Source organism: Dermacentor silvarum, chromosome 1 (assembly GCF_013339745.2).
Source record: "Dermacentor silvarum isolate Dsil-2018 chromosome 1, BIME_Dsil_1.4, whole genome shotgun sequence".
Taxonomy (NCBI): Eukaryota; Metazoa; Arthropoda; class Arachnida; order Ixodida; family Ixodidae; genus Dermacentor; species Dermacentor silvarum.
Genome location: NC_051154.1, coordinates 13,704,656 through 13,732,059, shown reverse-complemented (window position 1 = coordinate 13,732,059; position 27,404 = coordinate 13,704,656). Strand labels below are relative to the sequence as shown.

Genomic DNA, 27,404 nt, shown 5'->3' with positions numbered 1-27,404 from the left:
GCCATTGTGTAAAACACCCTAGTCCTATTCGTGCATTTTTCCTTATTAATTTTATTCGTTGTATGCTGCATTTGCCTCTCTTAACACAATCCACGCTGTTCTTATATTCGCTATCGAGTCCTTTCGCGCTTTGAGATATCGCTGTCTTATTTATTTATTTGTTAATAAGTTTATTTATTTGGCACCTGATAATTTATACTGTATAATCCTTGTTCTGCCTCCACAAAATAAACGAAAGCAGTGGCAAAAGGAATGCTTTGGCATGTAATGAAACTATGGTGTTTTATGGAATCACAGTATACTTATGCGAATAATTCGTCATAAGTTGTGTTCAGAAATCGTTATATGTCGTTTAATGTTTATATATGTTATGACTTATCTTGTCAATAACTGACCTTTCGTCAGGAAAAGATTTCTTGATTGTATTTTTTTGTATTAAATCTTTTCAAGGCGTTACATTGCTTTTTCATAGATGTATACTTGTGCGACTTAATACACACAAGACACATGTATCTTCATAATGCATTTAACTGAATCCGCTTGTCGCATGCTCAACCAAGAGACGCCAGTCTCTTGGCGGTGCGAGGGGACTCGGGCTGTAAAACTGAACTGTCTCCTACGCTGAGGTCTTGCAAATACTCATATAAGCTCGTCACTTCAGTGAACCTTTCGAGGTCACACAAAGTTCCCAGTGTAACTGTTATTAAAGGTAATATATATATATATTTATATATGTATATATATATATATATATATATATATGCATACATGAGTGGGGTTCCAAAAGCTGGTCAGGCACCAGCCCCCCCCCCCCCCCCCCCCCCGAAAAATGAAAGCTTTCTGCTTATGGGGGCTTTGCTAGTTCACAGGGGTATATGCCATTGTGCTTGGACCCTTTCTGCATTACCTCTAGTATCGGCCCACAATTTTGTTTGCACTACGCTTCCCAACCAAAAGCATAAACAGCTCTATTTCAATACACTGAGTAAGAGCACATAAGTTATCATGCAGACGTCTACCGATTCTGAAGCCATTCTGAGGTTCTCCCAATATTTCATTATGTTCTGCCCATTTTGCAGTTTTAATTGAATCGGCTGCATTGCTAACCGTAATTACCAATGTAATGGTCCAACGAGTTAATTCTAATTTTTTCTCCCATACTTTTATAAATTCATTCTACTTTGTCGCCAACTGTCTGGTATTTGCCTAGGTATCTTGTAAGCTTTTTTCTACTGCTTTCAACGATCTTCCTTACTTTTGGTCCTAGTTCATTATCAGTCTAACGGGTACCTCGTCTAACCCTGTGGTATATGCGTTTAGGACTTTTCTCTTCAGCTTTCTTCCAGTTGAAATTTCTCAGCACCAGCTCCTTTTCCATCTGGTTATCATTCATGCTTTTTTTCTTAGAAACCACCTCGCCATTGCCTTGAACAATTCGGCTGTTATTTTCGGATGTAATTTAACACTGCGTCCCTTCCAATTTGTTCCCTCTTCGGTTAGAATATGGTGTTGTATGTGTACTGACTTCCTGCTAATAAGTTAATGTGGTTCCAAAATATTCTAGGTGCGGCCTTCTTTTTTCTCTCGTATTTATGACAACTAACATCACTTTCACCTTTAATCTTTGCTTGAACCAGTATTTGAACCATAGTTTTTTTTCTCCTGGCATATTTCCCAATTTCTCTCTACTTCATGCTGCGGCAACCGCACTTTTTTTTGCTTGCCTATGCTCTCGTAATGCTTTCTGCCATTCATCGATAGCTTTCCATATCTCCCTGTTCCACCAGCTTTTCGGTTTAACAAACGTGTTGCTTCTTTCCTAATTTCTCTCATCATTACAATTAGAAGCTCACGACATATCCATTCTGATTGGCCATTTGCAAAGTTCTTTCGTGACTCTTGCGACTATATATTTGTTATTTGTTCAGCGTTCAAATTTGGACTGGCCATTCTTCGGTCCTTGCTCTTTTTCAACTACATATCCCATTTTCAAAATGATGCATCTATGGTCTCTCCCTATGTTGCTATACCCTTGTCAATGACCATTTCTCTCAACTGTTAAATCCTTCTGTCATCAACAGGTAGTAGACCATTGATTCTCACCTGTGTGAGAATCAATGGTCGACTGCCTATTTCCGACTTCCCATCTAGGCGGCACTCCCGAGAAGCCCTCCGAGACAAGCATGGTGTGCCGGTGCCCCCCCTACGAACGACTATTCACACAAACCAGACGCAAGCAGCACATCTTTATTTTCAATGAATGGAAAACTCAATAAATGAAGTTTTGTACAAGCTGAGCAGGAGTAGAGGTCTGTAAGTACTGCCATCAAGGGTTCACAACAATGCAAACCTTTTTTTTTTTCTTGGCATGGAATAAATAATAGTCAACTTATATGACAATGGTCAATTAAACTCTTTCCTTGATTAGACCATGCTCAAAGGTCACAGTAGGTTCTTGTAGATAATTACACAGGAAAAGGTCCTTATTTAATAAAGGAATGTAAAAAATGTTTAATTTGAACAAGAGAGAACTGGTGACATGCAGCATCCAATTGGCTGTGCTGGGCACAAGAACCAATGTTTCTTCTGAAATCTTTGAAGAGAGTAGTGGTGACGTGCAACATGGTAGCCACACATGGCAGGGCAATATTCCAGGGTTCCCCAGCAAGCAGCACATGCCGATTTTATGTACAGCACCCTTTCACCTATCGTTGCCAGGCTGTGAAAACGTCTAGCTTCCCAGTTCTCTTCATACTTGCTGGGTTTTGACAGCCCAAGCCAAAATAAACATTTCAGCACCCTATAGTGCTATTCTTTGCCTATTACAAAATCCTAATGCATAGGAAACCACCTCATTCTCACACACATTTATCACCCATGCATTACTATAGCTTTTACTTAATAATGACCTTTGCTAAATACAAGCCAATTCTTCACATCCCAACGTCGAATTAATGGAAACTGCAGCATGATAACTATCATACCCTGAATACAAGTTCATACTTTTCCACAATGGTCAACAGCAGGTCTTGCATAGAAATATTTTGCACTGTTTTATTGAAACCACTACAACAATATCCAGTGCATGTTTCTTTAAAAAAAAGACAATAGCTTTTACTTATGACCTTTGCTAAATACAAGCCAATTCTTCACATCCCAAGGTCGAATTAATGGAAACTGCAGCATGATAACTGTATATCATACCCTGAATACAAGTTCATACTTTTCCACAATGGCCAACAGCAGGTCTTGCATAGAAATATTCTGCACTGTTTTATTGAAACCACTACACAATCACCGGTGCATTTTTCTTTAAAAAAAAAAAGCAAGAAAAAGGGTAACTAAGTTAAGAAAGTACCATCTAAATGGCCAGTTTTGTCCAGATTTGACTCTTACTGCAATGACCACAAAAGATTTAGCAAAGAAAAAAAAAAACAATAAATAAATAAATAAAAAACCAGGATGGCAGCATTTTACAAGCACTTCTCAGTTAATGATTCCCAAGAAATAGCAAAATCTTGAATAGGTGCTGCAAAAATTGTTACTGTCTGTTGAATGCTTATACCAAAGTGATGTGGGAAAAAAAAAAAAAGACGAACCATTTTGTCCCCCAGTGGTGCAGAGAAGATGGCCACATAGGAATTTCTCACTCCTAACCATCACTCCATCCAAGTCCAGTGGTTATGTACAGCGTAACAAGCACTGGGCTCTACATTTACAAGTGCGCCTTGTTTGCAGCCACACACCTCCATATTTAGGATGTCCAAACATAGCCACAGAGCTGAACAATGACGAGGCAGCCGTCAGAGGCTGAATGTCACTTCCACACAGCTAGCCATCAGTGGATGGTGGGGCGCTCCCGTGCAAACTCGTGAAGCTTGGGGTCGAGCCGAGATACTGCGGCGTGTTGGCATGTTGGAAGCAGATTTGGAATGCTGGCTAGGAGGTTTGTTTGATACGCTGAGAGGTTTGTCCGGAACACATTCTACGGTGTCTTCTCTGTCCTTGATCGGTGCAGGAGCTCAGGAAAGGGGCACGACAATACTGGCATTGGAGTGAGCGGGAAGGAGGAGGTTGATGTGCTGGTTGCCAAGACTTGAGCACTGAAACAGCTGCTGGCTTGTGTGGGCATCTTGTGTACAAGGACTGCTGAACCAAAGAGAGTCAGTGCTGCAGCAACATAGGCAATGGCAGATACGGCAATAACCTGTGTGAGAAGAAAGAGGCAGGGACTGAGGCATCAAGCAACACCACTAGCACAAAATTAGTGCACAGCCCATTCACTGCAAAAGCTGAAGATTTTCTACAAGGCCAAAACTTTCGGTGAAAAACAGCGTGAAATAAACACGGACAAGGAAGGAACACAGGACAAGTGCTACCCTGTGTTGCTCCCTTGTCCGTGTTTATTTCACGCTGTTTTTCACCAATAAATTCATACTAACTAGCTCGCATTCATACCCTGTTTATGTCACCATTAAACTTGTGTTCACAAAACACTAGCACTACTTTGCAAATGTGAATAGGAAACAATTTTAAGACATAGTCGCGCTTCCATACTCCACTTCAAAAAAAAAATAAAAAAATCATGCTGCCAGCATGTGCCACACATACTAGAAGCAGAATTTATTACCAACCTATGCGATTTGATTTACTGTCAAATGTAAACATAAATGTAAACGCTTAAAAAAATACCTAAACATTATATTTTTAACTATCCACTTTTTGCAATAAATAAGGTCCAGATCCACAAATTCACTGAAATAATACAGTGGAATCTCAACGATACGATCCATGGCTAATACGAATTTCCGGATGATACGAATTTTTCTGAGGTCCCGGCTGAGCCCCATTACTTTGCAACGTGCTAGAGAACGGTTGTTACGAATCGATTTTCTTCGACCCTCGTCGGTTGATACGAATAAACGTCCCCCCCCCGCCCCCCCCCCCCCCCTCTGGCGGATCGCGAAAGCGAACAGCTCGCAGTCGCACGCGTTTTCCCTTTCTCTTTTGGTGTGGAGGCGCGGACGTGGCGCCGGACAGCGCGGAAGCCGCGACTAGGCGCGAAGAGTTTGAAGCGGCGGCGCTTTTGTTGCTTTTGTGCTTTTCCTTTGTCTCTGCGCTGCGAAGGTTCATGCTGTCTATCGCTTCAACCGAAACTGAGCGGCGTAAGCAGAGCGCATACAAAGGCCAGAGCCGTGTGGAGATCGCTTCAAGATACGGTGCGCGCGACAACACCGACAGCCGGCACAGGCGCAAAGTACAAGAACGCATTGTTAGCAGAGTAAAAGCCCCCCTCCCCCAATCCCTCCCTCCCGTGCTACCTTCCCGCTTTGCTCCTTTCGCGTGGGAGATTGCGTTGCCAGTTACCCTTGCGCTCGGTTGCAAGATACGCATTTGGTGCCGTAGCACAGCGTCGCCCTCCCCCCCCACCCCCCCTCTCTCTCCCATACCCCCCACGGCCTTTCGCGCGACAGAGTCGCGTTTTCTCTCCGCTGTGCGTCTCGCTGTCCGTGAGGGCGGCACGGTCCCCCGCGCGCTTTCACTCGCACATACGGCGCGCGCAGCGACGACTTTATCGCCCTTGGACTCATGCTCCACATCTCATGCTCCTCGTCCGCATCGCTCTCGTTGATCTCCTCTCCCATCAGTGGCGCACCTCGTTGAGAAGCGTGCTCGCTACCCGCCCTTGTCGGCAAGATTTTCCCGCGGAAGCCGCATTATAACCGGTATTTCGTCTCACGCGGCTGCACTGTAAGCGGTATGCGTATACATGGAGTGTTGTTGTTGCCTCAAAACAACAACAACAACTCCAACATGGAGTTCTATGGGAGGGTAAACGGGAGTCGGAAAAGGCCGCGTTGTAGCCAGTTCTGCACTATAAACGGTTACGTTAGAAGTGGTCTATACTGTAAATGCTTTTACGTACGTGTGCCTGAGTGAGTTCACCTCCGACTCTTTAATTAGCTAGTTTTAATTGTGTTTCGATGATACGAATTTCGGCTAATACGAATATTTTTCCTGACCCCGTGAGATTCGTATCATCGAGATTCCACTGTACTGGCAAGCTTAACAGCACCCTAAATAATTTAGTATAATAGCTTTTCTACAGCCAGTTTCGGTTTTGTTTCTCTGGAGCTGTCTGTCGTGACGTCACGACACGCTAGGTGGTTACGTAGAAGCAGGATATCAATATTTTGACTCACTCCAGCTTGCCTGGTTACCTATGCTGCTACTGTCTGTGAGGCCTGATATAGCAGCATAGCCGGCAACGAGCGAGCCAGAGCGGGTGTCAAAATGCCGCAATTTGCTGCTTCTATGTGATCACCTTCCGTGTCACGATATCACAGCACAAGACGCCTCCTGGGAAACACAACCAAAACTGGCTGTAGAAAAGGTATTATATTGAATTTTTAGGGTGCTCCGAAACTTCCCAGTATTTTTCTGGGGTTTAGAGGCCTAGCATTTTCATGTCCAGTGTTCCACCCTTGTCAGTGTTTATTTTGCCCTGATTTTTCACCGATGAATTCGTACTAATTAGCTCGCATTCATACCCTTTTAAGCCACCATTAAACTTTTGTTCACAAAACACTAGCACTACTTTGCAAAATGCAAAGAAGAAACAATTTTCAGACACAGTGCGACCTTCTATACTCCATTTCAGAAAAAAAATTTCATGCTTGCAACATGTGCCATACGTACTGGAAGCAAAATTTATGACCACATACAGTAAATCCTCGATAATTCGAACTCGGTTAATTCGAAATTTCGGTTAATTCGAAGAATTTGAGCGGTCCCGTCATTCTCAACACAAATTCTACCGGATAATTGAATGGTCCGCGCGGCTCTATTCGGATAATTCGAAGTTTCCGGCTAGTAGCAACGTGCGGCGGTTAGGTTAGGGCGCTCCGTACAGTCGCCAACCGATTTTCCTGAGCTCGTGGGGACGTGAAAAAATAGTCCGGAAAACTCGTTTGGCCGAAAAAAAAAAAGTTATTAGTGCGGCTTAAAAAAAATCTCTAATAATGCCCTGCATCATACTACGCTTGGAGGAGATCGACTTGCTTGGATTGCGCAGCAATGATGTCGTCTCCGTGTACAGTCGACACGAACGTCACCGCGTCGGCGATCTCCGCCAATGGAGTTCGCCATGGAGATCCAAGAAACGAGCTTTGCACCGCTTAGCTCTCGCGAAGGTACAGGAGGTAGCGCTGATCACTGAGACAGGGTCTCCGAGACACCTGCTCAGTGTACACGCCACGTTCAAAATAGCAATTGAAACTTGAGAGAAAAAAAAACTCACTGAATTAACACGCGTGGTGTCAGCGTGCACGAGCGAGCGCGACCGCCGCAGAGAGCGAAGGTTCGTGCGGTCTATCGCTTCAACGGAAACTGAGCGGCGAGAGCACAGCGCATACAAAAGGTGAGAGCCGTCTGGAGATCGCTTTCAAGATACAGTGCGCGCGAGAAACTGCTCCGGCGCTAAGTACGCAGTTGTTAGAAGAGTAGAGGTCACCCCCCCCCCCTCCCTCCCTCCCTCCCATACCCCCACGGCCTTTCGCACGAGGGAGGAAGTCGCGTTTACGCTCCGCCGTGCGTTCGCTCTCCATGAAAGCACGCGTCCCCCGCGCGCTGTCACTCGCACATACGGCGGGCGCGCGGCGATGATTTTATCGCCCTTGGACTTTGTATGGATCCTCAGGGCAGCGACGCCGACGGCGAAAATCCGCTTGAAGTGTCCATATAATTGCTGTCGCAATAAAGAAACATCCCACGATAAATGGTTACAACGATAGTGCTGAGCGCATATACTAAGAAAAAAGAAAAACTGCAGTACTCTGGGCGTTTTGTCAGCCAAGGAAGAGCGGGCATGGCCTCCGAGACTGGAGGATTGCACGAGCTCTCTATTGATAGCGTGCGTCCCAATCTTGGAGGCTATACAGCGAGCCACTGGAATCCAAGCCAGTGCAAAATCCAACATGGCGGCCTCCAAGATTGGGTAGCGCGGCTCGGAAAGAGCGATTTAGTCCGCAAATCGAACTTTGGGGTCTCAATTCGTCCGAAAAATTGGGTGTGAAAATGCATGAACTCAATGGGAACCCTGATGGTGCATTTTTGAAGTCCGGAATATCCAGCAAGTCCAAATTTTTGGAGTCAAGCACCACCACGCCCGCTTTCGCAGCAGTTATCGATTCCGTGAACATCATCCGCAACTTTGTTGAGTGCAGTGCGGGTGATATTTGTATGCTACGTTTTTTGAGCCAGCTGGAGAGCATGGCACTAGGGGCGGTGAACCAGCGCGCCAAGTAATCCCGCATTGGTGATTACTTTGAGTAAGTTTTCTCGGACATGGAAAATAAAGGTGATTTCTTTTTGTGGCAAGTTCTTGCTTGTTTTCTTTTTTTTATTATTCATTTCGGTTAATTCGAAAATCCGCTTAATTCGAAGAATTTTCGCGGTCCGGTGACCTTCGAATTATCGAGGTTTTACTGTATGCAATTTGATTTACTGTCAAATGTACATGCTTAAAGGAGGACCTGACATGGTATTTTTAACTCTTCACTTTTTGCAATAAATGAAGGTCCAGATCCACAAATTCACAGAATAAATACTGGCAAGCTTAACAGCACACTAAATTATTTAGTATAAGATTTTCTACAGCCAGTTTTGTTTTTCTGGAGTTGCCTGTTGTGACGTCACGACACGCTAGGTGGTTATGTGGGAGCAGGGTATCGCAACATTGTGACACTCATTCCAGCTCGCCTGGTCACCTATGCTGCTACTCTGCGAGGCCTAACATAACAGCATAGCAGACAACGAGCGAGCCGGAGCGGGTGTCAAAATGCCGCAATTTGCTACTTTCTGTCAGTCCTCATCTTGCCGCGCTGTTTCAGACTTCAACAGACAAACTCCACAGCGCGAACATCTCCATTTTGGCATCCCAGGTCTGGAGCCACTCGGTGAAAAGATCTGAGTGTCATCCACCCTTTTCCGTGGAACACATATCAGACTGGGAGGCCTTTGGCATTCTTGAAGCAACAGGGTGATCTGCTCTTGCCAATAGCAAATGGCCGCAGTTTGCACGAGGCAGCCATATTTTCAGCGAGCGAAATTGAGACACAACCTTCCTCATTTTTCCTCCATTTCATGCACTGCCCTTCATGTTCAATGTCTTCTTGGATGGCATCTAACTATAACAGTGCCGTTTTGCAGGCAATGAATAATTCCGATGGCGCGAGAAGTGATTGCGGCCCCGTTTGGAGAAGCATGCTAGAAGGGGTGCATCGCAAAAATTAAATTATGAGGTTTTACGTGCCAAAACCAGTTCTGATTATGAGGCACGCCGTAGTGGGGACTCCGGAAATTTAGACCACCTGGGGTTCTTTAACGCGCACCTAAATCTAAGTACACGGGTGTTTTCGCATTTCGCCCCCATCGAAATGCGGCCGCCGTGGCCGGGATTCGATCCCGCGACCTCGTGCTCAGCAGCCCAACACCATAGCCACTGAGCAACCACGGCGGGTAAGGGGTGCATCGCAGCATTCTATATACAGAATGTGGCGGCAAATGGAAGTATGATACACGCTTAGTACAACACGATACTGTTGCATGAGATTTCCAAGGGTATAGACTGTTTGATACAGACAATAATTCTATACAGTAAAAGCTCGATGATACGAATCTCACGGGGTCACGAAAAATTCGTATTAGCCGAAATTCGTATCATCGAAACAATAAAACTACTGTCGAATCTCGATAGTTCGAACTCAAAGGGGCCCGAAAATTTGTTCGAATTAAAAGGACGTATTTTTGAAGTATTCGTGCACCATAGCACGATGCACGAACGGTGCGAGTCGTGAAATATCGCGGCGCGCAAGCGCATAGCAAGCGCGGATCACGAAACTGCCCACGCCGGCTAACGGTCGCTTCCCGATAATGACAGAAAATGAAGCTTCAGGGAGCGAGCGGGCGGCGCCGGCACACGGGTGCACGCGGAGACCGTCGAAGGTGAGGGAGGAGGGCGGCAGGGAAGCGGATTTGGCAGCGTCAACTCCGCTGCTTCGGTGGCTCCCCTCGCCCTCCCTCTCAACTCCCTCGTAGCTCTCTCACCTTCGACTCCCTGCGCACATCTCCGTGCGCGCCCGCCGCCGTGCTGGCGCCAGCTTATTTTAGCCGCCCCCTGAAGTTTCGTTTTCTGCCGTTATCGGGAAGCGAGTGTTTGCGGGCGTGGCAGTTTCGTTGGCCCGACTGTGCCTCCGCCGCTGCTTCCCTCTGCGCTGCTGCCGCAGCGTGCAAGGTCAACATGTGACTAGAAAATAGAGGAGAAGGGTTCACTGCTATTTTATCCGCGTGGCTGAGACGTCGGCACTAGTGTGTGCTAGAATACGGTTGTCTAGAACACTCTAGTCGGCACGTACACGCTTGTTCCGGCGCGATGCAGAAACGGCGACCTTGCAATTTGAGAGAGAAGGAAATTTCCGCCGCGGGTTCTTTTTTTTTTTTTTCCCGTTCCTTCGCGCGCGGCATTGAGGGGTCTCTCCTGAGCTTTTGCTCTATGGCGGTGTCGGAGCAATGCCGGTCGGAGGCGCCGCCGCGTGATTTGGCGCGCTGCTAAGAGCATTGTTCTCTTTCGCGGCGGGGCGGCGTTTATTCGTATCAACCGACGCAGGCTGAAAATCGATTCGTAACAACCGTTCTCTAGCACGTTCCAAAGTACCAAAGTAATGGGGCTCGGCCGGGACCACAGAAAAATTCGTATCATCCGGAAATTCGTATTAGCCACATCGCATCATCGAGCTTTTACTCTATATATCTAGATTCACCTGCTAAATAAGTCGATTCTGGGGTTTTACATGCCAAAACCACGACCTGATTATGAGGCACACACTATAGTGGGGCTCAGCTGTGCATAGCAACTGGGCGACCATGGTGGATATGGTGGGATAGGAGTTACGTGAACGGGACAACTTTTGCATAAACTTGTCATGAATTGCCGCATGCACCAAGAACACCAAGCTGCTCACAGAAACACCAGTGACACAAGCAATGCACTCGGTGTGGAGAGAAATGCCCAAGCTGCCAATGGCCACAAGTGGGCATGTAGATTTGGTCATAGGTCTCATACACACTGATGACTTGCAGCGAAAAACTTCGTTAAATTGCACACTTCGTTATTTTGAGGTTGTAAAGTTTCAGCATTGAAAATAATTTCGAATTCCCAGAACATTCCTGGCGGACAATACAGTGTAGACCACTTATAGCGTAAGTCGCCGGAGTCGCGAATATCCGCACTATAAGCGGTACTGCACTATAGCCAAAGCAACAATTTTCAAGGCCCACACATATGCAAAACATGTGCACCGAGCCGCCACGTGTATGCGACAGTCGAGGAATACGGCTAGAACGTTTGCATTCAATTTACAGTAGAATCTCGTTAATTCAATATAATTCACGTGGCGGCGCCTCTGACCGGCATTGCTCCGGCACTGCCATATAGAGTAAAAGCTTAGGAGAGACCCCTCAATGTCCCGCGCAAACAAAAAGAAAGAAAGAAAAAAAAAAAAAAAACACGCGGCGGAAATTTCACCCTCTCTCCCATGGCAAGGTTGCCGATTCTGCGTTGCACCGGAAGAAGCGTGTACGTGCCGACGTCTCAGCCACGCTACCGGTAGTAGCCACGCGTAGAAAATGGCAGTGAACCCTTCTTTCTCTATGCTTCCTCTACTTTCTAGTCACGTGTTGACCTTGCACGCTGCGGCTACGGCGCAGAGGGAAGCAGCGGCGCTGTCCCAGGCCTGGCCAACGAAACTGCCCCACGCCGGCTAACGCCCGCTTCCCGATAACGGCAGAAAACGAAACTTCGGGGAGCTGGCGCCGGGCCAGCTGGAGCGGCGGTGCCTGCACGGCGACGGGCGCGCACGGTGACAGTTGAAAGTGAGGGAGTTACGAGGGAGGGCGAGGGGAGCCACCAAAGCGGCGCAGTTGCTGAGGCGAAATCCGCTTCCCTACCGCCCTCCTCTATCACATTCCACGGTCACCGCGTGCGCCCTTCGCCGTGCCGTGCCGGCGCCGCCCGCTCCCTGAAGTTTCGTTTACTGCCGTTATCGTGAAGCGAGCGTTGGCCGGCGTTGGCAGTTTCGTGGCCCTCGCTCGCTATGCGCGCCGTGATATTTCACGACCTCGCACTCAAGATTCTCGTTTCAGCCTCACTGGCTGTTCGATCGCACCACGTGCCCTTCTCCTCCACTTCGTCTCTCTTTCTTCCTCGAGCACTCCTTGGGGCGGCCGTTTGAGGGGAGTGTTCGCCGTCTCCGCTGACTTCCGTACTCCCAGGCAGCCGCACTGTAACTGGTATTTCGTTTCCCGCAACTGCACTATACGCGATACGTGTATACATGGAGTGCTATGGGAAAATTAACGGGAGTCTGAAAAGACCGCACTATATCTGGTCCTGCACTATAAGCGGTTGCGTTATAAGTGGTCTATACTGTATCTTGTCAGTAATAACTTATAAACAAATCGCAAGAAGGTCAGGCCATAATAGCATGGTTATGAGCGCCAGTGCTTGCAGCGGAGATCACACCGAGAGCAATGCATAGGCGTGGCTCACGGCACCCGAGATTAGCATTTTGTGTCATGCGGTGCCGTAAATATTAGACACCATGACTAACTGTGCTTAGTGCCTGCAGCCGTCATCAGATGGTGCCCTCAAATTAAAAACAAAAGTGCAAAAAAATATGGGTACTGTATTTGTTCCGAGGAAAACAAAAGAAATAGAAATATCACAATTTCACCACAAAGGTGGAGGAGCATTGATGGCGATAGCAAAGAGACAACTACACAATGTAAGGTTCGTAGTTTTATGGCACGTACACACTAGCGGCAAAACGCGCGCGGCGCGCTGCAATAGCAGCTGCGAAACAGGTTTTTCTTGCTGCGGTAGGGATCGCTCCTGCACCGTTTTTTTGCGGTTTGCCGCGTGCCGCGGATGAAGGAGACCAATCAGAGCGGCCCACTTCCGTGACATACGCGCGGGACACTGGTATCATGTGGACCCGCCCGACCGCTCGTTTCGTACTCGTGTCCGGTGTTAGCCGGGAACTCGTTTCGCACTATCGTCTGCAAGCGTCAGCTCCCGGACGGAGCTGACGGATAGTTCGAGAAAGAGAGAGGAGTCTAGTCTGTCGCGTGATTGCCGCAGCGGCACGCCGCCGGTTGGTGTGGCCGCCCTACCGCTGCTGCGTTTTGCCGCCGGTGGCGCGCCACGCGCGTTTTGCCACTAGTGTGTACGTGCCATTATCGGTGTCAAGCGCTCAAGCGAAGATCACTCGATGACCAAGAACATTCGCTGTCGCAATACAAGTGAACGCTCCGCACCTCTTCCCCGGAAACTTGATACTACGCGACCGCCAACACTAGACACGCGGGAAAAAAAATGCACATGAAGGCACCAACTGTCTTGGCTTTACCTTTGCACTTGCCGAAGATTACTGTATAGACTTGTGTAAGGGCCACACCTGTGTAAGGGCCCAACTTAGCCCACAACTTGGCAGCCGAAAGTTCGGAAAAAAAAAAATTTCCAACGGAGAAAAAAATCGTGATCTGTACGTCGATGCCACGCACACGCATCAGCAAATTTTCGTACTGCATACTTCCACGTGCCACTACTAGATGACGAGAACCGGGGTTTGCACAAGATCCCGGGTGTGCACAAGTTGCCGGCTTCCCTGGAACCATTTTGACCAAAAGGTTCGGGCCCGAGGAAGCGCCGCACCTCATCAAAATTGAAAAAGTGCGGCCCTTAAACGAGTCTATACGGTGCCTCCAAGATACACCGTGGCCCGCATATGAACAGCCATGCGCAGCTACCACAAGGGTAGAGGAGATAGCGTATAGGCGCGCGTCCCTTAGGCCCCCTCTAGCACGTGCTTGATCACGTTACTGTGCACTCACCCCTTCCCAACCGCCTTTGCGCTGACGAGCACTTCGAGCTGCCGCGCACCCCGCTGCCACTGCAAGTTGTTACACCACAAATGGCACAGTGCTATTTCCTGGATACTGCGTGACGCCGCGCGCCTGCTTTGACGGCGGTTTTGCCACTCAAGCTTTTCATGGGAAAGGATGCTTGCAATAACTTTTTTCTAGGCCGACATATTTATAGTTTTTTGCTAGATTTACCAGCCATACAGGCTCCAAGTACATGCTTTAAATGGCCAAAAACTTTGTTAAATCGAAACCGTGTCACAAAATTACTTCGTTAAATCAAGGAAAAAAAAAAAAAAAACACGGTTTTCAACAGAACTAAGATCCGGAAATAAAAATAGTTCGTTACATTGAGAGTTTGTTTAAATCAAGGTTTAAATGTACATAAATGGTCTCTTTCGCCAAAAAACTACTGTTTTGGGTCAGTTGCTCACTGCGCGGTCGCCGGTGCAAATGAGCCCTTACCCTGCTCCTAAAATTGGAGCTGAAAGCATTTTGTAGGCATTTTGGCTTACATTTATCCACCACATGAGAAAAAGCTTCCCTGCACCACTTCACGACATATCATACATTTTTATGATTCCACTAGTACTTCCACTGCACTGCATGCCAAGTATGAAAAGGAATACGCATGCAAATACAGACATACTAAACTACGCAGCTGCATGATGACAAAATGTTTCAAATTTCCATGGAATTCTTGAGATTCTTTTGAATTAATGATGAACCCACCTTGATCACACCGTCATAGACTAGTAGCCAACAACGCTTGAGCACAGCACTTTTGCTCAGCACACACACATCCGTGTAAGTGGTCCAACCTCGCTTTGTGGACTCCAAGTACGCAATCCTGTAAACAGAAATTCTTTTCAATACAGACAACCAGGCTTTTCTTAGGATAAGCTATCAGCATGAATTCAAACTCGAACAATTCCAAAACTACTCCAATGCATTGTTTCGTTTCCGGATTCACCTGCATTTGTATAGGTGGCTTAATTCAGACTACAAAACGTACACTTTGGCCTACTCCATGCTTAGATACCAGCCACAGAGTGATTACACATCACACTTCCATGTAATTGCACCAAAGGTGCTCTGGTCAGTTATTTCCAGTTTGCATATCAATTTACGCTAATAGTACATTCTACTGCCAAGAAGAAAGACCAGTGTACTGATACTGGCAATGGTGAGCCAGCATTTACATTTTTGCAATAGTCTGTACTGCCAAATACCTCCAGACACTTCATTCAATATGTTAAACTTCTCTTCCTCACCTTGTTTCCATGTTGTCCAGAACACGTGCAAATGCTTTGGGTTTCACATACAAATTCCAGTCCTGGAAGCCAAATAGATCAATATAAATGACAAAAGAAGCACAAAAAAAAAATGTTGGGGAGGGGGGCATTGTTAATACCAGTGTCACACAGGCATTTCACAGGCCTCTGAACGGACTGTATGACTCAACCACAAAGCAAGCGCTGCTACACGGACAGCTTCCATGGCCCAAGTTGCCTATTGAGTCAACAGAGTTACGCAGTACTTAATCAAAATCTCGAAGGCCTTCGAATGGCAGGCGTGGGCACCTTCGAAAACAGCATGTTTACACTAGTGTGCTTTCAACGACAAGTGTTGCTCCCGCTCCACTACCAGAACACTGCAGACAGCAACCTCAATGCTGCTTGAACATTTGAACGAAATCAAAAATACTTAAAAATACACACACTTGACAATAACTTAGCTAAAAATAGTAAATTACTTCCGTGTGGCATTTAAATCCTCACAGAATGAAAATGAACTTTTTGGATACTTAGTTTGCAGATACATAGCTACCTGCTTGTAACAGTAGTGTCACAAGCACTTGATGATTTCAGGTTATTGAAATGTTTCAACAGCAACACAGTTTTTCATGCAGCAGAGAACTTTTTCGAGTTAAGGCCACTGACATAATAGCCAGAAAAGTGCCCATGCGACACAACTAAAAAGACTGCAGACTCAAAATTTTGAGGTTGTGAAAAGCACAATATTATCTTTCCGTGCATACAGAGGTGCTGTGATCAATATGAGAACCAAGTGTCAACTAAATGTTTCACTATTATTTCCTTACAAAATTTGCACAACAGCGAATCTGAATTGCTGTACCTGTAGCAGTCTACATCACTGCTGCAGTGGCAGCAGTGCAAGACTGTGGATCAGTAGATTTAAATGTGTAGTTTACAGCTCATTGTTTTACGAACACACAACATGAAGAAACTCATTTGCAGAATCCTAAATCAAAGGCCACTAAAGCTGTCACACTTTTCTACCTAAAAGGATGGTGCCATCATAATGCACCATGCAGAATATTTCATTTCTTAGACACATGCTGCTCACCTAGTTTTATCTGAATGTTAAGCTATTAAACTGATCAAGAAAACTACAAACAAATTACTAACAACATGCCTTCCTTTAGGAAACTATCAGATACTCTTGTCTGCATTTCCATGAAATCCATGCAGAAACGGTAATTTTATTCATCTCGTGCTAACGATAAATGCATACCACCTGTCAGGAGAACTTGCACAAAACTGCTGTTGAATATTCAGATCCTGGTGACTAACAGCACAGTATGCCAGCAGTATACATTTCTGTATACATGCAAATAGACATGCTTTTTGCTACCAAGCTCATGCCCTAAATATTTTCTTGCCAGCAGGCCAGCCAGCAAGCAAGCAACCATTTAACACGCCAGTCAGCAAGTTTGACACTCACACATGGGTCACAGCTTTAAAAGCAATTTTCCGACAACCTCTGCAATGTTTGTCACATTGCAAACCTCATGCTCAATTAAAGTGAAAGCACTGTTTGCTGCAACTGCCATTACTAGTCCCATGGGCAGCCAGCCAACATGGTGTCATGGCAGGAAAACACAGTAAAGAAAGTACAAAGCATTCCCACATAGTTCCCACCACTGCAAACAATGACTGTGGCAATGTGCATTGCAATGTGATTCTGGCACCAGTATGCTTTGATTGGATGCTAGCCCTAATTTTATGTTGTGCATTTATGGCAGGTGTGCGCATCAATATTCAACTCCTTTTCCTTCAATTTTTACTCATGAAGACTGCTCTACTGTTCCCTATGTTTCCGACCTCAACTGTCGCTTTGTCTCCTATCAACATCAGCGTCAAAGGTGCATCAAAACTTATACAAGATTTAAAGGTGTTCTTGAAGAGCGCATGCAAGAAAGATCACACAATTCCAAGAATCAGCAATGGCCCTGATGGACCTGCAAAGAAGTCACTGGAACGTACGAGAGCATCCAGAAACTCCCGCTCCAAAAGGTTCAGGTCCTTCAGCTCCATGTTTGCTGATGAAGCCCATTCATTGTTGAAGACCTCATCCTCTTCACCATCGTCGTACAGGAATTTTGAAGCCACGAGCTGCAGTTTCAAAAATAAATCTCCCTCAGGCTACAAGTCCTACTTAGCTCAAGCATATTCACTGATACTTCAGTATCTACCTAACAGGCAGTGCCACATTATAGGAGTACTTGCACAACATATTTTTTAGCGTTTAAGGAGGTCCTAGCCCTACAAACACTAGAAAAAATACAAGTTTTTCATGATTGTTAGTCTATTAAGTTTTTATTTCAATTTACATTGTCTTTAGCCAAAAAAAAGACAAAATGCAGCAAATAATTTTTCATAAGGAATAAGTTGATGTAGTGGGCTTTGTAGGTGTGTATACTAGCTTACAAAACTGCTTTAAGAGCAAATAAAAACTAAGCATTCTCAAAATTGTGACAAAGTTGGAAACATTGCGTTTTAACCAACATTCGGTATCAATTATGTTGGGTAGCACTCCAAGCAAGAAAGAATGTCGCAGTTTCGCCCAAGTGGCGAAGCACTGATAGCAATAGCAAAATATTAGAAAACTATACAAAGTAAGGTTTTTAGTTTTATCGGCCATATAAGTTGCAGTAAACATTCGCTTACTAATTAAATTAATAATCATGGTGTCACGTGCTGACGTGAACAGATATCACTTTATAACCATGAATACTCGCTGTCATGTGATGAAGAGCGCTAGCCTTCATGCAATATGCAGTGAAGTTCAAAGTGAGCAGTGAAGGTAATGGTTGCACGTGTGCGTGCATGCATGTGTGAGTTATGTCCGTTTTCTGTTCTGCTACTTTAACCATCTCAAATGCCCTAATTACTTAGACTTTACAAGATGAAACAAACTTTTTCAAACTGAAAGGGACGCTAAAGAGAAAAATGATTTCACTTGTATTAGTAAATTACCCTTCTACAATACCCTCGAGAAGAGGCTTCATAATCCAGAAAAGGCGCAAAAAGGAAAGACGGGGAGCGATGCCGCCTTTAAGTTCCCGCACAAGCTCGCCGTGACGTTATGGATTTTTAATGCGTCTCCTATAGGGCCTAGTTAGTTGTCCATCGGTAAAAATGGACTAGTGTGTTTTATAAAGGAACCAAATACTGAACATGGCAAGTTTCGAAAACATTTACTGAGCCAATACTAGTTCAAATACGAAAACATACATTTAAATCCGTGATGTCACACTGCCATACCAGAGCCAGGGTTCTGCCGCGAAATTAAAAAAAAAAAGGGAACTTTGACCATTTTCTCTTCTAGTAATCGAGCTATTTTCACAAAAATAATAGGAATAAGGTTTTCAAAGAATACTTAACCAGTTTAAACTGATTTAGTGTTTCTCTTTAGCGTCCCTTTAAAGTCTAAAACCTTTTCTGAATGGAGGTGACATATAAATTCTTGTGTGAAAACATTATGTGAGAGATGCTCTCTATGTCTAAGCCCAGCGATAGGTGGTGTCAAAAATTGTTTCGATGTCACTTTACCTGAAATGCAAATGTATTTTTAAGGATGGATATCTCGAAAGTGGTGCTTGCTTTAGGATTTCTGCTAATCAGACACGACTTCACTATTGCTCAGCTTAAATTTTGCAATTGCAACATTTGCCCTAACGTGACTAATTTAAATAATAAGTGAATATATTTGATGAGCTACCTGGACATAGCAGTTTGTTGAACAAAAATGTCCCACCTTTAGGTAATCCACAGGAGCCGATTAAATTGCACTATATGCTCCATGCTATCTGTCAGGGCCCCCCCCTAAGCAGTATCCTTTAATAACTACAACAACCAGAAAAATGAACACTGCACAGTGCAGTGCCTTCTAGAATCCCCACACTTTCCAACTTTGGAGCACCAATCGACCTCTATTGAGGAAATATGGTACTGTGCAGCACTATATGGTGTGTCAAAAACAAGAGGGGTGTACTAAAACTAGAAGCGATCGTCTTATTGTTAGAAGAGTACATGATTAATCAGCATTAGTTCCAGAACAATATATGGCAAGTTCATACCACTTTGTATATTGTGTTTCTTTCATGATGGTTTCAGAATATTAAAAATATGAGATTCGAGATAAAATCATTTTTGCCGACCAAGCTTTGTAGCAGTGACAATCATAAGTAATGGAATAATTGACCATATATTAATGAAAAATTTTATACTGAATGACTATGGGGCACGTTGTAATTGCACAATGCAGCTTGCCCTGGTGCCCTACAAACTTTGTGCATAGCACCAGTTTCATAAAATACCGACTGAAATTATATCGAGAAATGCATCGCTGTTGCAGTTAATAGTTTTTCGTACTGTCTTTCTCCACAGTGCAGAAACATAATTACTGGAACAGCAATGCATGTCGTGGCAAATTGTAATACTGCACACTTTATGAACACAGCTCCAGTCATTGCTAAATAGTGGCACAGACGCCTGTAATTGAATTCAAAGCTGTAAAAGTATGGGATAAACCCGAGAAACTCTTTATTGCATTTCTTCCGCTCACCGCTATTTTGTGGTCGCAACTGTGGCAGATATAGAGTGTACCATATGTGCAACGTTCGCAGATGTCACTGCGCACTACAATGGTGTTTGAAGTAACATTAGAGAGTTTTAGATTAGGGGGACGCATGCGTAGGGGCCCCCTAGCGTTTGGGGCCACGGTACTGCGCACGTGCAGGCCGGTCTGTGCGTGCACAGTACAATATTTAATCAATTCTAACATGCCTTTTTTTTCTTTTTTATGAGTATTGTGCCGAAAATTGCCTCCGTGGTGCAATCGGGCACAATACATAAACTGCCTTTGCGGCGTTTGTATGCTTTACCGCATAACACAGATACATTGCGGCAAAGCAATCCCGCACGTCCAATAGATTGCACAATCATTTGAGTTTTACACGGATCTATGGTGACACTTTAGCTTTCAATTCATCAGCACTTCCACAAGCCATCAAATTATGGAATAACCTACCAGACATCGCATCTGTCTAATCCTGATACATTCCACAATCAACTCATTACGCATTTCACCGAAGCCGTCGTTTAGCATGTCAGTTCGTATTTTGATTTGTTTCTTTTTTCTGATTTTCTATTAAGCATTTCGTTTCCCTTTTTTGTTACATTTTGTTTGCCTAACATTGTGCTATAACACGCTTCAATGAATTGGGCACTTTATCCATGCGTCATGCGCTTTTTATTTTATTGTGTGCCATATTTACCATATATACCTGTGTACCATATTTCTTCTTGTTATTTCCGCATTGTTTGGTATTCTCTTCTGTACTGTGATTATGTGCTCAAATTTTATTTACGATGTATTGTACTTTGTTTTCTTTTTCATCTGGTTATGTATGCACTGTTGGAATTTTGACGCCCCTCTTACACAATGCCTTACGGGCCTGTAAGGTATTTCAAATAAATAAATAAAAGCTGCTTTTAGGAAAACGGAGGCTGTAGGGTCACACAGATTTAGACAATTTTTTCTTGCTAAAAAATCGGGCGCGTATTAGATTTCTACTTTGGACCCATAGAAAGTGGGCGCACGTTCAATTTATGGGAATCAAGCGTTTTAGAATCGTGTTAGAATCGGTAAAATATTGTCAAATGAATCAGCGCTGTGTTTTGGAGTTTTTTTCTGCATCTTGTTTAATTTGACCCGCTGGGTAATTTGATCAATTTCGTCGATACCGTCAAGGTCGAATTAACGAAAGTCGACTGTACTAACAATATTAAATAAAATCACATTTTTATTTACTATATCTAGGTGCCCCATTGGGAAATTGAAGTTGTCCATGTGTGCCATATCAGCTCTTATATCTGGGGAAAAAAAAAAAAAAAGTGATTGCTCCGACAGCTATACTGCAATGATTTGCTGCACACTGGGCTTGCAAAACTGAAACTTGGAAACTGAAGAGCACGCAAGGACACGCCTTAGAGCAGGCATGACTGATATACGTGAGGGAGTTACGGGGAGGCCAGCTCACCGTGGTTAGCATCTTTATATCTTCATTATTAATATTAATATTATTATCGCTGTCACATCACCGTCAGCATGACTGCAATAGATTTGCAGACCCCACCATAGTACGAAGATAAGTTTCCCAGTGCCGAGCCAAGCAATGTGTATGTATGCTGCGGCCATGCCCTATGCCGCTCCATACTGTTGATGATGAATACCACCGTCGAGCACGCACTATTAAGGACCACTGGAATCCAAGATAATTGAAATCAGCAAGCCCTATAGGCTCCATTCTGCAAGCTCGCACAAAGGACTCAATTAGGCACGTGGATTTCAATGGCCTTTGGTTTCAATTGCCATTGAAAGCAACCATGCAAATGTGGTATCAATTTGGATGTTCTAATCATACATATGAGTATTTTTAGGCGCAATTGAAATCTTATTTTTAAGTAAGAGATCCTGCCAATAACAAGTTAGTCCAGCTAGGCGATTTCTTTAAAAAAGGAAAAAAAGAATGGCATCACAATTTGTGAGCATAATAAATAACTTGTACTGCAATTGTGCTCTGTCAAACTGCCACAACGTCTCGGCCTTCACCTGCATAGCAGCTTTATTGTGCCCACAATGAGGCTGCTACCACAGTACACCAATGTTAGGCACGAGTAGAAAGCTCATCACAGCTATGCTAATACTAGATGATAAAGTATTTTAATAATTCAGAAAAATGTATTATTTCAACATTCTACTGTAACAGAAGTCCAACTAGTTTCATAGATGAGTAATTGTGAATTCTGTGTTGTAGAGATTTTCCAAGTAAATAACAGTTCCACACGTAGCACAACACATGAGAAGACAGTGCCCTTCTAAAGATTTGACTCACCATAGATACCAGGAACAAGTCACACGATGAAACAGAAGTCATGTACTGTGGGTTCTTGTGTCGCAGTTGGTCCAGGTAAACCATAGCCAGCATCATGGAGCATGGAGTAATACAGGCCCTCCTAGAGCAATGAACACAACGCCCTGTAGATACTTTTTCAATTGAAGATCCCCTCTCAACGCACATAGGGAGAAGATGGTCCCCCACTGTTTCCACCACTGTGACACAGCAGTTGAAGAGTGCACTATGGAGCAACCATTATCTGACAGCACGTGACACATTCTGCTTGCACAGTGTTTCAAATTTGTGTAATGCAACTGTTATTTAAAAACTTGCTACAGCAGCTATGACCAGCAGTAGACAGCATGTGCACAATTTCACCACAAAACCTAAAAATCAGGCAGCATGTGTCCACCATCAACCCACAAAGTTCAGAAATACCTAAGGCAGTGAGCCAAACAGATGTGATTGATACACAAGCTTTAACAGTAGCGACGTACGAAACACACTGTGCCAGCAAAGCCACGCTATACGGGGTGTTTAAAATTAAGCTTTACTGAATTTCTAAAAATCGCCTGTGGCAGGTAGCATAATTCTTATCGTTGAGCTGGGTTATTCGGAGAGGCGGACATTAATAGCACAAGAAATCGAAACACATATTCAACTAATTAACAAAAATCGCCTAATGAACTTAGTTAATTACTTACAACACGTATTGCAATTTTCAAACTGTAGCCTGTGAGTTAGCAAGACACATCCACTTGAAATGAATTTCCAGGATGACACCAGTTTCAAGATATTTCCCAAAGTGTGAGACGAAATTCATGGGCGTTCCAATTACTTTTGTGCGTCAATGTATAAAACATCATTTTGGTAAAAAAGTAAGTGGAACAACAGTGCATTTTTATGGCGAGTTTGATGGCACATATCTGCATTTTGCATATCTGCAACAGTGCATTTTACAGCGAGTTACAGAATGGATACCAAGAGAAGGGAAGCGCAGTCGAGGACGGCAGAAAACGAGGTGGGGTGATGAAGTTAGGAAATTTGCAGGTACAAGTTGGAATTTGGTACAAGTTGGAAGTGCCAATTTGCACAGAAGCGACAAACATCCATACACAGACTGGATGAAACCAAGCAAGAGTACTACTTGAAGACAGTTTTCTATTAAGTTCAGCTAAATAAATGCTTTTTATGTCATTTTCCCCCCATTGTAAGTCTACTTCATTCGTTTGAAGTAAGGTGACCTTCGTCTGGTAAGACTAACAAATTTCCCTTCGAGTTCATCTTAAAGGGAGTCTACTTAATTGACTAAAAACTAAATAGAATGGTAATTGTTTAGTTACTATTTTGGTGAACTATCCACAACTGAAAACATCCTACAGCATACAAAAAAAGCGCCAGCATATAAAAAGCAGCAGTATGGGCTCTACATTAAGTTTCCAGCACTTAAATCAGAGTTTTTTAGTGATCAAATTCAGCAGATCAAAAACGATATGTTGGGCTTTGTGGGGTTAAATGCTGTTATTGGTCATTGCTCAACGTCCTGCACAACTTTTTCATTGACATCTCACCGATTAGGTAAGTTTATGAAGTTAGCTAATTAATCATATTTGTGCATAATCAACAAGAAATACAGTGACAGTCAAGAACAACCCCTAGCATCAACATATACAGTGAACACCATTCACAGTGGCCTCTGTTTTAATTTTTAATTCTTGGCGACATTCAGTTCGGATAGCAGCATACAGCAGAAAAAAAGTGAAATACTAGGTCATTCCATGTTTGCAAGTATTTCACATCACTTGCCAAGTAAAAAAATATATTTTTGAAAATAATAAAGGGATAAAAATGTTCACTGGCTTCCCGACCTGTGTCGACCAATAATTTGCACAAGCTCAATTATTCGGTCTTGTTTGCGGCTCTGCCACAGGCCCCATAAAGCCAATGAAAAAGGCGATCAATATTTTGGACACCGAACGATGTGTATTCAAATTTTCAGACTTGATTTGCACAATTCGCGTTGTGAACATAGTTTCTGTGAACACTCGACTATTCATGTCGAGTGTTCATACTGCTAAATTTGTCAACGTCATACGAAATAAGTTTTTTGGCACAGGTTGCCGCAAGATGGAGCAGCATTTCCATCCCTGAAAATTTATTCACAAATATAGGGTGTTTGTACAAAAAAATCTAACATATAGACTTACAAAAGTTGGGCAGATAAATATGAACACACAAGTGCTCATGTCTGCCCATCCTTCCCATCCAGTCCGTGCTGTTATCCATTTAAGAATGTAAACAATAAGCTACTTGCAGCTGCAATATCACTCATGTTTATTAAAAGTGAATACAAGTTGATGACATCACTCGTGACCTTATTTGCACTAGAATAGTCGAGAAGCTATGGTAACATACCTTGACACCGATGCTGCATAGTGCATGTCGAGAACTTTAAGCCCATCATTTGGTAGTACCTTTGAAAACATCTCAACAGAAATTCCTGAAACATGCAAAAGTAATGTTAATGTTACTTCACAAACCTGCAGCTCCATTATCAGAACTGCCTTGCTCATCAACGAACTACACATAGTAGTCATACCAAGAAAAGATGAAATGCTCTGGCCTCAACTGAGAAAGAAATGTGGGGAGGGGGTTTGCTTAAATACACATAATTAACGACATGCATCGGCAGCGATCTTTAGAAATAGCGGAAACTATAGGCCCTGCATACAAAAGAACTCGAGCAAGGTTTCGGTTCTGCGTAAGTACAGCGTTTAGACACTTTTCCACATGCTAAGTCCATTGCGTCTGTTATTTCTAAGGGCCCATTCACACTAGCGACTAGGCGAGGTCGCGCGACCAAGTTGGTCGCAAAGCGACCAGTCGCAAGTAGTCGCAAGTGGTCGCTTTTCTCGAAATGCGACCGTTTCGGGCCAGTCGCTCACTGCTCGATTTTTCAGTCGCGCGACCGCAGTCGCAGAATAGCTGAACCAATCAGATGCGAAGGAACAGGACGTCCGCTTATTTTACGCGGCGATGACATTTCAAGCAGACGTGAACGGCATATGGTGATACATTTCGGTTTAGCGACTCGTCGGTCGCATTTGTAAGTGTGAACATCGTTCGTCTTGAGTAGTTTTCTGGTCGCCAGTCGCAATTGGTCGCGCGACCTCGCCTAGTCGCAAGTGTGAATGGGCCCTAAAGCTTAGTTGGAAATTATGCGCAACACGATAAAACTGCGAAATGCAGTGTGCGGCTGCAACGCTCCAGAGAGCGGCAACAGGTGCGAAAATCCAGCTAGAAATCACAGGCGTGTTATGTATGCAACACAGGAATGGCAATAACCCTGCTACTTAAGCAACAATGAATAAAGTGATCGCTGCGAAGCGGTGCGCATCACAGCTAGGTACGGGCAAGGTTCCCGTATACTGAATGCAGCGGTTTCAGGCACGGGTAGGCCATGGCCAGCGTAGAAAAAGGTAAGCCAACGTGCAAGACGAAGTGTGCGTCTCTTTACCTGTCAGCGCCAAGGAAGGTCGGTCCGTCGTCGGCAGTTTTCCATAGTAGAGTGTCTTCCTGATCCGGTCACTGAGTTCCACATGGTCGCCAAATATCTAGCAGGCGAAAGAATACGCGAATGAATTTATCAGAACTGGCAGAGCAGACTTGGCGCCCACCTTGTTAACTGAAGGCACAGCTGCACGCTTTTATGCTAATTGCCTCGCCGTAGAAAGCACTTTCGCTTCCGCGGACCGTGAAGTGCTTGTTTGGCGCGGGAATGACGCATCGCGGGTGCGTCAACGTCGTTCGAATATGGTATTCGCAGCGAAGGCTATGCACGACACTCAAATGCAATTAACATAGCGTAATAGTTCTAAAGCGGTCACTTTACCCCTACTACGTCGAAATCCTATCCTAGTGGAACACAGAACGCGATCCAGCCCGACAAAGAGAAAACTGAAAAAAATGAAGGCCGTTCCACACAAGACCGCAGGTGGGTCGTCAGGTTACCTGGTGAACGGCGCAATATTACGTTTTCCCGTTGAAAAAGGTTGTGAAACGGGCTGCTTGGTACGCTTTTATCCCTGAAGTCAAGATTATTTACTATTTTTTTAAAGGACACTGCTTAAATAATCATTAAAGAATGTTCGAACACCGCTGCACGCGGCAGACACCACAGCGGGCTGGGTTGTTCCTTACTTGTAAATCGGGTCCTAAAAGCAGATCCTCCTGGTCGTTGTCGAACGAAATGGCGTGGAATAAGTTCATTTTCACGAGGTGACCACTAGCATCGAAAGCATTTAATCTTTTCCAAAATGGTTAATCAAGAACCAAGAACGTTTCCGAATACGACTTTTGCCGCAGCCAATCTTTTCGCTCGCGCTCGCACCTGCTGGTCGCGCTCACGAGCCTTGCTCGCGTGACATTATTATGGCTGAACAATGCGCGTGGTGGCGCTAGCTGCAGGTAGCAAATATGTTATAAAAATAAAAATATTTTGAGAAAGTATGCATTTTGCTTCTTAAGTATCACAGAAACTTATTTGCTTTAATATTAAATACCTACTATTTTTATTTTAAGGCTCTTTAAAGGCCTTGTCTACGGTATTCAATGCATATCTTTCAAGTCATAAAATATTTATTGAAAGTTAACGGTATGGTTCAAGCAGTTCGAGGCATACATTACGGGGTTACAATAATCCTGAGGAGGTATATCGGGTTTTTATTTAATGTGGTACGAGCATGTGCTTCAACGTTGTTTTGTGAATAAATCATTGTTTATGACTTCCGTCGAGGCTGCTTGTACCCCGACACAAAATGTATATCGGTTTATGCACTACAGGGAATTTTTGAAAAAAATAGTGCACCAGAAGTATTCGGTTTCGCTCGTATCACACTTCTATTGTATCTCAACATTTGTGACAGAATAAACATTTACTGGTGATTTTGTGGCATGACGCAGTCGCAACGTGCCTTGTCGAAGTGGCCTACAGGGATATCCATGTAGGCCACTTCGAGAAATAGCTGATGTGCAAATAATTTCAGCCTCTGAAATGATTGGTACAACTGGCAATACTATCGATGTGGCATTTCCTGTTATTTGCTTATTCGCTCTGTTATGTCGCTACATTTGATTCTCTGTCCCAAGGCGCCCTAGTACGGTTACCCCTCGAACAGCCGATGAAGAGTGACCGGTGGCACATACAGCTACCACT

At 44.3% G+C, this 27,404-nt stretch overlaps 1 protein-coding gene across 1 annotated transcript in view; it reads right to left on the bottom strand.

Moving 5' to 3' along the window:
* The window catches only part of LOC119457063 (protein CNPPD1), a 42,541-nt gene extending 15,945 nt beyond the window's left edge, over positions 1-26,596 (bottom strand). The window contains 4 exon segments of the mRNA XM_049665104.1: positions 22,187-22,307; positions 24,605-24,689; positions 25,707-25,803; positions 26,390-26,596. Of these exon segments, the coding sequence (XP_049521061.1) occupies positions 22,187-22,307; positions 24,605-24,689; positions 25,707-25,803; positions 26,390-26,458 (372 nt within the window). The 5' untranslated portion in view covers positions 26,459-26,596.
* Positions 26,597-27,404: the final 808 nt, after the last annotated feature.